Below are 11966 nucleotides of genomic sequence, written 5' to 3' on the forward strand. Positions count from 1 at the left end.
GGCTTTGATGAATTGTATGCTTGAGGACTTCAACGTGTAATTTCCCATCACAACTAAGGCAACGAGAAACCAGTATTTTGGCACTGATTCACAGATCATCAAGTAGATGCCAACAACCCAATTAGTTGAAGTGATTCCTGTCTCCTAGCGATCTAACACTGGGTATTGAGCAATCAACCTGGACCAAAGGTTAAAGGTCTGACCTACAATGAGTTTGAGTGTTGTCTTAAAAAAGGTACAGGCAATGTAACCAATGGACTAACGAGTTGTGTCATCGAGTACTAGTCACATCCTGGCACCGTATCGTGCTAATTCTATAGGTCAACCAGAGCAGAGGCAAAATGAGTTTGATTTCCATGAAGTGTTCCGTAAACATAAGCCTAGAGCCGAGCTAATGGCGGCCCTTAGGTCAGGCTGGTGCTGAACAAACTGTGAACATGCTCACAGTGACATTGCTAAAATTGTGGTGTTAAAAACTAAATATCTGTGGTGGACGTGAATGTTGTCAGAAATGTATTATTTATTAGGCAAATTAATAATTTTGCCTGATGGCATAAACGTGATGATACCACTTAGCATAAATGCTTTCTTTTGTGTATTTAGGGGTTTTTAGCATTCAGGTAATGATGGTACAAACTGAAACATACAGCACATTAAATAGATGTCTTATCTGTCTGTTCCAAAATTTGTATAAACTAATATCATTAGTATGAATATGACTTCCCTGTCTGGCCAAATATGCAAATATTTCAACAATGGATGGTGCGATAAATGTAATCGACTAAAGATGTGTCTCTACTTATGCTGGGCTAGGCCTCAGGCTAGTATGACACTGAGTAGATTTACTGACATAAGCTAAAAAAAGTTACACATTAGCCATTCCCCATTGAGATAAACGGTTTGATAACACTTTCATATTTGTCTATTAAATACACGACACCAGTCAGCAGGCAGTTTGCTCCTTAGGGCTTCGATGCATTGCGTGCTGGAGGATTCACACATGCAATGATCTGTTGCACAGTTTGAGAAATCTGCATGTCGATTTATTCACAGCTTGGAAAGTTGTTACGAGCTAAAAATTTATAATATTAGGCCTGGCTTTTCCAAAGGAAGTCAGATCAGCCAATTAGCATCTCTAATGTTAATCTTATTCTTATTCTTACTTTTATCCTTCTTCTTAACTTGTTTTTGTCTTGAATGCTGCTGCAAACATGTGAATTTCCCAGTTTGAGATTAAAAAAGTATATCTAACTATTAATCCTTCCTACTCTCCATATAGCTTAAAATTAAAAATAAATCTTGCTAAGGTGCTAAGCTAAGCAAAACAACTGCTTGCAGAGGCTTCATATTTATTATACAGACATGTATTGATGTATAACTTGTCATACATGTCTCAAGTGATTAATCATGCCACAAAAGTTGAATTAATCCTTCAAGTAGCAAACAAAAGATGACTAATTGAACTATGAGTTTAGGCTAATTACATGCAAAGGTGTCTTCCGGAAAAGAGGTTGAACAAGCTGTGAACACCATTCCCTTTGCAAGATTTATTTCATGTGAGGCTCTGACGGTAGCAATCAGAGGTTAAAGGACTTTTTTTTAATTCAACAACAGGGAAACAACGTCATCTTGTCCTTTCTGTTGCAAAACGTTTTCACTTCATTTATAGCCCATTAAGCTTGCTGATTTGTTCTAGTGTTTCTGTCTGGCTTTGAGCTGCAGAGTAAGGGGAAGGAAAAAGTGTGGGGTCACTGAAAGTTTAGTGTGCACATAGTGTGTTTATAATGTGATCTAATGCACATTTTCACCCACGAGCAAAGACTTCATTCAGAAAGCGCTGTCTTGCTGCACCACATCTAATATCTGTAAAATCAAATGGTCTGCATCTAGACAGACTCAGTTTGATACAAATTTGACAGGAAGAGGATTGGCCCACATCTTCTGGGATAGGATTTACATCCATGATATTCTCTTAAAAGTTGTAGATGACAGAATCTGGCTCTTTCTTTTTTCATGTGTGATGATGAGGCAGTTACAAAACCACCTCCTGTCTGCTGGCTGACGTCACAGGTTGCGAATGCCTGGCGCGAATCTGAGGCCTCTGTGGCCTTCCACTTCCTCTTTCATTACAGCTCACCCAGCATTTATGGAGGCAGACAAAACACATTAAAAGATAGTTGGCTCATGTTGGAGATTGGAGGCATACTGCACATCTTAACCCTGATGGCACAGTGATGGTATCAGCATGCCAAGTTGCTAAACTTGGCGTGTTTACTTTCAGTTTAATCTCTCGTTATGTTTGTATTCATCTTTTGGGTGCATGTTTCCTCAATCAATCAACCCCTGACTAGACTGACTGATACAAGGGATGGTGTAGTTTTAACTGAGGCCCTCTAGACACAAAGAGTTACGGGAGATAGATTTACACTTCAGTCATTTATAAATGGCATTGATATTTGTTTTGGTGGTAGCCTGGTGGTTGATATGATAAATGGTAAGAATTAATGACATTTAGTGCAAGAAAAGTAGTGCAGGTACTTCTTTTTGAGTCTGATGGCTTCAGGGCAAGTTTTTACTGTAAGGTAAGAAGTAAAACAATATACAGTATAAATGATACGAGCAAAAAGCCAAAGTTGAGGACGCTTATGTATTATGTTGTAAACAATATATGTACGTACATATCAATCTACGATCAAATGAAGCTGCAAGTGTTTAGTATTTAAAAGTTCTGCATCATAGTTTGGGAGTAGTTTTCAATCTTTTCATTTGCTAGCATGAACAACTGCTGAAAGATGTTTGTTTCACATATAATCTATCAAAGGTATACATTTGATAATCTCCCTGATAAGTGGTTTAACCCAAAATGTGAAAATAAATAAATAAATAAAAAGTTTTCGGGTTTAAAAAACAGAAACACTAAAAAAAAGCGTAAACATATTCCCCAAGAAAGTGCTATAACTTCAGTGTGCTCATCTCTTGGAGCTTTAGTCTTATACACACACACACACACACACACACACACACACACACACACACACACACACACACACACACACACACACACACACACACACACACACAGAGTATTATATATTTTTATATTGATTGCACAGAAAATACATTTTTACAGAAGATACAACTGTCCCTTGAGGTTAAAATGCAAAATGATATCAGGAAGAAACAGTTAAAGGAACGTGCCTGGATTTCTGCTCAGTTAATATTGAATGAGAAGAAAAAGGGTTGTAAGATGTCCAAATGTGAAAACCAAACAAGAGATGTAATTGTTGATATTTGATTTGTAGAGATAAGTGCTGCCATTTGAATGTGATGCTGTTCGATGCAAATCTCATGTTTGATGCCTATATTGACATTAAATGTAGAAAAAACCCCATCCTTTCTTGTTTAACTTTTCCCTAGTCTAACCAGCTAGTTGAACCGCTGAAGTAAATTAAAAATGGAGAAGCAGGACATGCTGTGAGTCAGTGGTAACACTAGAAGTGATGAAAGATGCATTCCTTTTAAGTGATCCCTTGGATGAAGATGATAATGAGGCGGAGGAGTACAGAGAACCGATGATATAGGCAATGAGAAATCCAGAATGATTAGTGCCAATGCTGCTTTTTTCCCAAGGGTGTGATAGAGAATCTGATCACAATGATCAATGTTAAAAAACAAAAACACACATGCATATAAAAGCACACACACACAGTCAACAGAGCCACTATTGCCAGTAAGCAGTAAATTCCAAACAGTTGACACCTATCCCACTGGTTAGTGTGTCGAAAAAGAGAAGGAATGACACTGTAAGGAAAACACACAACACCAGAAAAGTTGTGACCGCACTGCACACACACAATGTCCACAAAAGCAACGGCAGAATTACTTTAGATTTACTGACTCACATACAGCTAACTGCTAACATAAAAAGGGCTTATAACAGTGAATTTCACTGGGTTCGTCCTTTATTATGTCTGTTCTTTATTAACATCGTCAATATGCGCTTTGCTGTTGAAACAGTTTGAATTCATACTCATCAAGGAACACAGAATAAGGAAGAATAGGAGGAAAGAAAGGAAAAATGATTGAGAGTAAGGATGCATGCGTCACGACTCCATGTCAGGTGCATCAGATGTCATAATTACTGTCAAACCCCTGAAACTTCCTGTGTATATGTTAAAAAACCAGGTGTTTATTATAAAATATAGTTAACGTTTGAACATCAGATCTTCTCTCAAAGAATGGTCATCAAATTTTTGACAATTCTTATTTTAAATAACTGATGAAAAGCAGGGAATCACATATACACAAAACAGACTCCAGAAAACACACCAGAAAAGAATTAAAGGCAATCGAGGCAGAAAGACAAAGGAGGACAGCTAATCCTTCGTGTAAATATTTAACAAGCTCAGCAATTACATCAGGGCCGAGACCTGACATGGAAGAAAGGGAATTACAGCATGCTGACTGCCAACATACACACACGAAACCACGCACACACACAAATACTGTATATTTTCATGAGGTGACAAAACTGCCTAAAAAAGCCTAAAAGGCTGAACATATGGAAATCCTAAACTAAAACAAAAAAATAAATATATATGTATACAGTCAATTTGGATTTTAATATTATTGGCATTATTTTGGTTAACCTCGCTGATGCCCTGTTTCATTAACTTGGGTTGGTTAAGCTGCACCAAGCTGCCTTCCATTACATTATTTTAAACACCTTTGCAGCACTGCGGATGTCCTGCGCTGCTGAAGGAGTTTGACCAGTGAGGCTGTCAGAAAAATGTAATTTTACCATTTGGATTCATCCACCTGTAGAAAGAGCTTGGAATATGAATTATATTTTGTCCTATTCAAATAGGTTTCATGCCACTGAGATTCTACCTGTTGCATGAGTTGCGTGAGCATTCAAGGGTGGAGCGAGGTGAAATGTGTGTACATATGTAGAGTATGCAAATATACCCCAGGGCTGTACGTGGCTGCATGCGGGCCTGTGTGTTTATGTAAATAAAAACCGACATCAGACACACAATCTCTTCAGCTACTCTCCCTTAATGATCAGAATTCATAAAATTCAGTTGTTCACAGTGACACACAGAAGATGACACGAGACGACTTGATGGCCTAGTTTGCATATCTCCCTCCCTCAGCTAGATCTGCTCAGAAACAGCTTCAAAAAAACATTACACTTTTTCCAACTGCCTTTCTTAAACGTAAACCACATACGTTACAGTAATTTTTTTATGTATTTGCTATGTATATTTTTATATTTGCAAGTTGTCTTTATTTTATTTATTTTTTATTTGAAAAATTAATTAAAAATAATATATTATTGTGATAAAAATATTACTTCTGCACATAGTTTTACACCTTGACAGTAATAATTTAATAATAATATAATTGCTTTTGTTTAGCGAGTTGTTGGGGTACAAATTAAAAGAAAGTAAATATATTTGTGACAATGACACCGACCACTCAGTTTGTCTTCTTCTTAAACTGTGTCTTGTTGTGCATAGACTATTGATGACTGGTGTCATTTGATGAAAACTATGTTTCTTTAATATTTGTTTAATAAAAAGAACATTAAACAACCTGCATTCAGATCCCAGAACCACTTTATCCCAACTGAATGAAGCAGTCATCAGCAGTGACCCAGTAGTAATTTGACAGACGCCCCCCAAGTGGACAAAAAAAGTAACTACACCAGTGTGATGGAAAAACCTGAATACTTTACTTCCTCTATAAAGCACCTTGTGAATTAAAAGGTTTCGGGTTTTATTGTAAGTTGTCAGGGACGACCTCGCTTCTCATGAAAAAAATAAAAATTAAAAATGTAAATTATTTCTATTGCTCTAAATCACAGGAAAGATGTGTAAACTTATTCACTGCTCATCCTTGATTTATCTATCTGAACAAGTTCCACATTTTTACATCAGTGGAAAAACTAGGGGAAGTGGGTGGGTCCTATGACAGGATGAAGAACAGAGATTACATGTGTACATACAGGTAAAAGTCCTCTTGTTTCACTCATTAGCTCATTAGTGCGGCATAATGGAGTAGCTAAGCTGGTCACTGCTACTAATGACAAGGCATCCAGTGAGGCCGAGTGGACGGACTCAGGCTTGGATGGTCCTAAATAAATGGGATAGACCAGAATAATATAATATCATCACTTTCAACACACTCTAATCTGCTTTACATACATGAATTCTCCATTTTCCAGTTGGGCGGGGCCCGTTTACGTCTCATAATTGGCATTGACACTCCTTAGCGTCAATCTTCACTGAGGTTGTTCTTTTTATCTCTTTGTGATCCATTATCTGTGACTGACCTTCGGCAGGTCTGATTAGCATCTGCACTGCAACTGTGCATGTTGGCTAAGCCAAATGAGAATTCAGGGTAAAACAAGCAAGTGTTTGTGTATAAAGTTGCACGACTCCAGCCAACTCGAGGCCAGCTGTTGGGTGCCATGCTAAACCATGCCAGCGGATAATGGTGATTAAGGGTGCTGCAAGGATCAGAGGAGAAGGTCACATATTGGAGCAACATGTGTCAACAAGTAGAGGGCTGCAAAATTTTTAGCAGCTCAGCCGCAACAGCTTATGATGAAGACTTTCTTTCAGCCTGCAAGACTGGGAAGAGAGGTCGCCTCACAGGACCTCTCTACTACTTCCTCTCCACTGCCCTCCCTTTCCCCTCATCCGTCAACCTACAACTACATTCCCTGATAAGACAGGGGGACAATGCTTTTTCTTTCCTTTTCTAAAAAAAACCCCTACTCTTTATAGCTACCTCATCCAGCTGTGCCAGTCACCTCTGAGAGGACAAAGCAGCCACCAAGGCTGGCGGCAACAAAATACTTTAAGGAGCGGCTCATGAATATTTGAAACGGATGGTGGACGAACATAAGGAGAGAAAAAGGATGTGCTCAGTGGATGGTGGTACAGTGGGAAAATATGAGTAAGCCTCAACACACCATTTAATTGCATGGGATTACAATACACAGAGGAATGGTAAAGATTTGGGATGAGTGAATAGATAAACATTTCCTCCAACCTAAGAGAAAGGGAAACACAGGAGAATAGAACAACATAAGAAATGCATTCCCTCTGTCTGGAAAAAAAGAGCAAGCAGATGAGAACCCCTCCTATAATGGAAACGGAGCTGCTTCTGTGCTCCTTGCATTGTCAGGTCACATCTCTTATCTCAGTTTGTGTCATGGAGCCTGAAGGAGTCTTACTCATGAAGTCTATAGGAAAGGTTTCCAGTTCATGGCTTAGTCAAGTTTATTATAAATTAACGGGCATGGAGTCATGTATTTGTCTTTGACCATCAGACAGACAGACAGACAGACAGACACACACACACACACACACACACACACACACACACACACACACACACACACACACACACACACACACACACACACACACTCACACACACGGGTCAAATCCAATCCAACAAAGCCCTACAAACACATACAAAAATACCCCGGACCCTCCAGCTGCCACCACAAATGCCATCTTTTGACCTTTACCTTGGAAGAAACTCTTGACGCGGAGGTAGGACACTGCAAGGCGCAGTACAGACAGCTTGTCCAGCTTGGAGATGACATCCGGGGGGAACGGCAGCAGGCTGGCCAGCCGGTCCAGCTCAGCATTCAGCCTGTCTCTATGTCGCTTAGACGGGTTAGTTTTCTCGTTGGCAGTAGATGGCTTCCTGGGGATGAGACGGGCAGAGGAGAAGGAAAGGATGGGCTCGAGTTAGCGTCAGGTCATGCATGTGGACAGAGCTCATGCACTCAACTGTAACGTAAAAAAGGTTTTAGCTTCATGTTCTAAAAAATGTTTTCTCACTCACTGCAAACATAAGCAAGTGTCAGGGGCACACAAGGAGGTATTACAGTTTTATTTACAATTACTGACACACTAAAATTAAATGCAAAGCAGTTATTTAAACTGAGACGCACAGAACTGAACCTTTTCTCAAGTCTCCAAATCTCTAAACACACTTTTTGCTTCACATACATTTTGCAATTCCAAATGTCACTTTTAATATGCACTAAACTCGATTCTCTGCATGAGGCACAACCCAACCTGACATCAAGTACATGTTAACATTTATCATTCCAACTGACCAATATATGTGTCACCTGGTCAGACACCGCAATGGTAAATTGATACCGTTTCAATGAGGAAGAACGTTCTATAAAAAGACGACAGGTAAGAGGAGATTTGGGATTTGTTTTGTAACGTTGTCGTTCGGGACAGAGTGAGCTTTCATTGTGCAGCGCCGATCCAAATCTGGTGACCTCCCACCATTTGTCATGAAACACCTCCCACCATACTCACCATTTCTGAAGCCTATAGAAAAGTTCTTTTTGGCATGATAGTGGAAGGTGTACGACCAGCTTTTTGCTCATGCCTCTCGTGTAGGTTGGTGGTAGACATCACGTGTGACGTGTACCCCGGCAACATGCTGCCTAATTATTCGTCGAGGCCCTTTTTTTATGTATCTGTTTTTCTGCACATAAACAGTGTTCCGTCATTTTATTTTACGGTTTACTGTCTTTGTGAGCATTTTTATATTCACTCCAATGTAAATATAATTGTTGTACATACAGTACATTGCACTATAATTGTTTAGTGGAGACAAAAATAATAATAATTTCCTACTAATTTTAATTCTATGGAACAGCTTACTAAAGACGAGAACACTTTCCATCTTGCCCCACAGTGGGAAGTTGGTTAGACAAAAATCTAGTAAATAATCTAGTAATGATTTGTGCCATTTGGTGCAAAATTATATTGATAATGTTATGTGTAGTTTGGTTCCAGTCCCTTATTTTGTTGGATCTGTGAAGTATTTTGAGGTTTGGGTGGGTGTTGAGTATCTTAATAAAACCAGCCTGGTTTACAAAACTGGGCTTTAGCAATTGGGAAAAAAATGTTACTTGCAGGAGCCATGCATTTGTTAATAGCAGTTAGTTTAAAAGTCATCCACACTACATGACACAGGCTTGTTAAGCTTACATCATCAGCTTGTTGACGCCTGATGGCCTCGGTCTATAAGATAATGATCGTCAGTCATATCATTTTGGCAAGATCCTGTTTTTAATGTGTGTCTTAAAGGAACCTTTCAGTACTGACTATTTGACTTTTGGATCAGCTTCAACAGCAGGAATTATTTAAATGTATTTACTTATTTATAAGTGAGCTAGATATTTCTTCCTCTATATAATAGAACAAACTAAAAGACATGGCCTTTTACTTAAACTTTACCAGAACACAGATGTCATATGTAGGAGTCTTAAATTTAGGTCTCCTATCAAAATATTTTCTATACAGACATAAATCCTGAGTTTTTTAAAATTAAAGTACATGTTTTTACTATCATTTTCTCCATTCTTCCTCGAAGCCCCCGATATTTAAGGAACAAGGCATAGTTCACTCTCCTCCTCAGTAAATATAAAGTGTTCCTTCGACACACAATTACACTTTTATTTGAGACTAATCACCAGCTTCACATGATCTGCACACGAACCGGTTCAGTTCTTGTTACCAGAGCTGGAAGTTTGTGTTCTGCGCGTCAGACGCTGCAGACTTTTTAAAAAAGTTTTGCACTTTTATTTTACAGGACAGCTGAAGCGTTGACATGAACACGGAGAGAGGGGGGAGAATGGCACACAGTAAGGGCCGCAGGTCGGAGTTTAACTCGGGCTGAGCAGCAACAGTGCACCAGCCACAGAATCGTGCATAGAGTTTCAATTGGGTTTTATTCTCAGGAACCAGTTGATAATCAGACATTCTGCTGAAACTAGTATTACTAAATATACAATAGAATGCACACTAATGTCAGAGTTTGATCAGTTATTCTGCAAAACTAATTTAAAAGTTTGATTCACTTGCCGGGTCAGTATTTATAAGGAACTCAAGGTCCAAAACCCTTAGTTCACAATTAAACAAAAGCCAGTACCCTATGATTTCTGTCTGAAAATATCTAGAGGAATCCTGTGCAAATTACAATTTCAAAAGTATATTTCTGCCCAGTGTGATTACATATCAATTTGATATGGCAAAGATTTCCCCTCAGCTCAAAAGCAAATGCTGAGCAAAATATTAAAACTTAAAATTTCCACAGGCCTCGTTAAAATTACCACTTCCCCCCTCGCAGTCTTATATAGCCTATAATTCATTATTCATAAGAGCAGATGACAGGATTGTCCAAAAACCTCCACATCAGAACCTAGAAGTATCTGAAACACACATTAATCTGTCGCTCCATGTATTGGAAGACATTTAAATTTTAATTTTTATGTATTACTCCGCTGCTGATTGTGGAAATATATGCAATAAATTGTGCTGACTCAACAAAAATAGCTTCTTTATAATGAATATTGGAACTATAAATAAGTGCTATGTTATGAATAGTATATTTGCAACAAATATAGTGATGTATACTTAATTGTGACGTTTTTGTAGTGCTGCATGTCTATTTTGAGTGACAGACAAGTCCAACTTCGTGTTGCTACCACCACCTTAATGGGAGTCATTGTGATTCCACTCCTATTTAATGCAGCTATGCTCCTTAACTGTTTTTGGATGGGCTTCCTCCTCTTTCTGCCTGCATACATGCAGTCACCCGGAGGGATCATGATCTTGCGCTCCGTGGAGGTAACAGGTGCGCTGTGGGTGAGAGGAGAGCGCGTTAACTTCACGGTGGCTGCAGCAACAAATTTATCACGAATCACACAGCGGGCTGGACACGATCACAGTGGCTATTACACAGAATGTCATTCAATATTTACAGTAGCGTGAATTCCCAAAACTAAAGTCACATCAAAACAGTCTGTGCGTTACGTAAGAATTAAGATTACATAAAGTCGTAAATCATCACTGACAAATACCAGTACTAGAAACATAAAATAAAAAGCCCATGCACTTATTTAGGTTTATCAATATTTTTAAACAAAGCAAAATCACTCTACAGATTCATTAAAAATAAACTGGGTTGTAAAATAATAATGTCATTAAACATTAAAACGTCAAAAAGAAAGGGGCTCACCCAGAATATCGATGGATGTCAGTAAATTCCAGTATAATGTTGGCTGTTGAGTCACATTCACTTTAAGTGCAGAGCAGAGATGCGTCTCCCCGGGTGCACCGTCTCAGAAATGCCAAATGATAGATCCAAGGGAAATAAAATAAATCGCAGAGGTCCTGAATGAGTTCCGAGATGATGTTTTCATCAGCTCCGCTCTGCTCAGGGCAGATGTTGGCTGATGCTTTATACCCAATTGAGTCGCCTTCGCTTCCTCGCGTTTCAGGTGGCGGATTCCTCTGAATGACATGTCGAGCTCTTCGCACGCAACTCTCAGCCTCACAAACAGAGCGGGAGCACACACACACACGTGCACGCACACACGCACGCACACACACACAAAAACACACGTTGATGCTTTCGAGTGCTGACTGATAATAGGAATTATGTGTTTTCAATTTTTTTAATGTGGATTTAATCCATATAATATTTGTGGCGATTAAATTAGTTTACAAGTAAACTAGTATGATAGGGAAAAACTTTTCTTTTCTCACTGCAATAATCATTTCGGCTTACTTTTGAGAGCAAATGGAAAAACAATTCGGTGTCTGCTAGTATTTTCCATTATTATGGGGAACAATGTTTATTCCAATTTTTTGTAATTAGTTACTAACGTACTTTTTTGTTAGTGCCCACTATTCTAAAGACGTGCTGCCTTTACCATATTACTATAATATTCGACACGAATAATATTTACAACATTGTGTGCATTTTTACGAGGGAGCCCTGAATGCAGCAGCCCAATCAGACCACAGCCTGCTACTGCGCGAAGGGAGGGATCACACGCGAAGGGCAACGGAGACACAAATCTCCAGATTCATACCGAGTCTGTCCGCCATCCACGCCACTCGTGAACC

The 11966-nt window shown here is 39.0% G+C and overlaps 1 protein-coding gene across 1 annotated transcript in view; it reads right to left on the reverse strand.

The window, feature by feature from the left end:
• The window catches only part of ahrra (aryl-hydrocarbon receptor repressor a), a 62629-nt gene extending 51249 nt beyond the window's left edge, over window positions 1–11380 (reverse strand). The window contains exons 1-3 of the mRNA XM_068343953.1: window positions 11074–11380; window positions 10602–10694; window positions 7547–7728 (exon numbers count right to left, since the gene is read on the reverse strand). Of these exons, the coding sequence (XP_068200054.1) occupies window positions 7547–7728; window positions 10602–10663 (244 nt within the window). The 5' untranslated portion in view covers window positions 10664–10694; window positions 11074–11380. The remainder of the gene's footprint in view (window positions 1–7546; window positions 7729–10601; window positions 10695–11073) is intronic.
• Window positions 11381–11966: the final 586 nt, after the last annotated feature.

Source organism: Antennarius striatus, chromosome 20 (genome assembly GCF_040054535.1).
Source record: "Antennarius striatus isolate MH-2024 chromosome 20, ASM4005453v1, whole genome shotgun sequence".
NCBI classification, from domain to species: Eukaryota; Metazoa; Chordata; class Actinopteri; order Lophiiformes; family Antennariidae; genus Antennarius; species Antennarius striatus.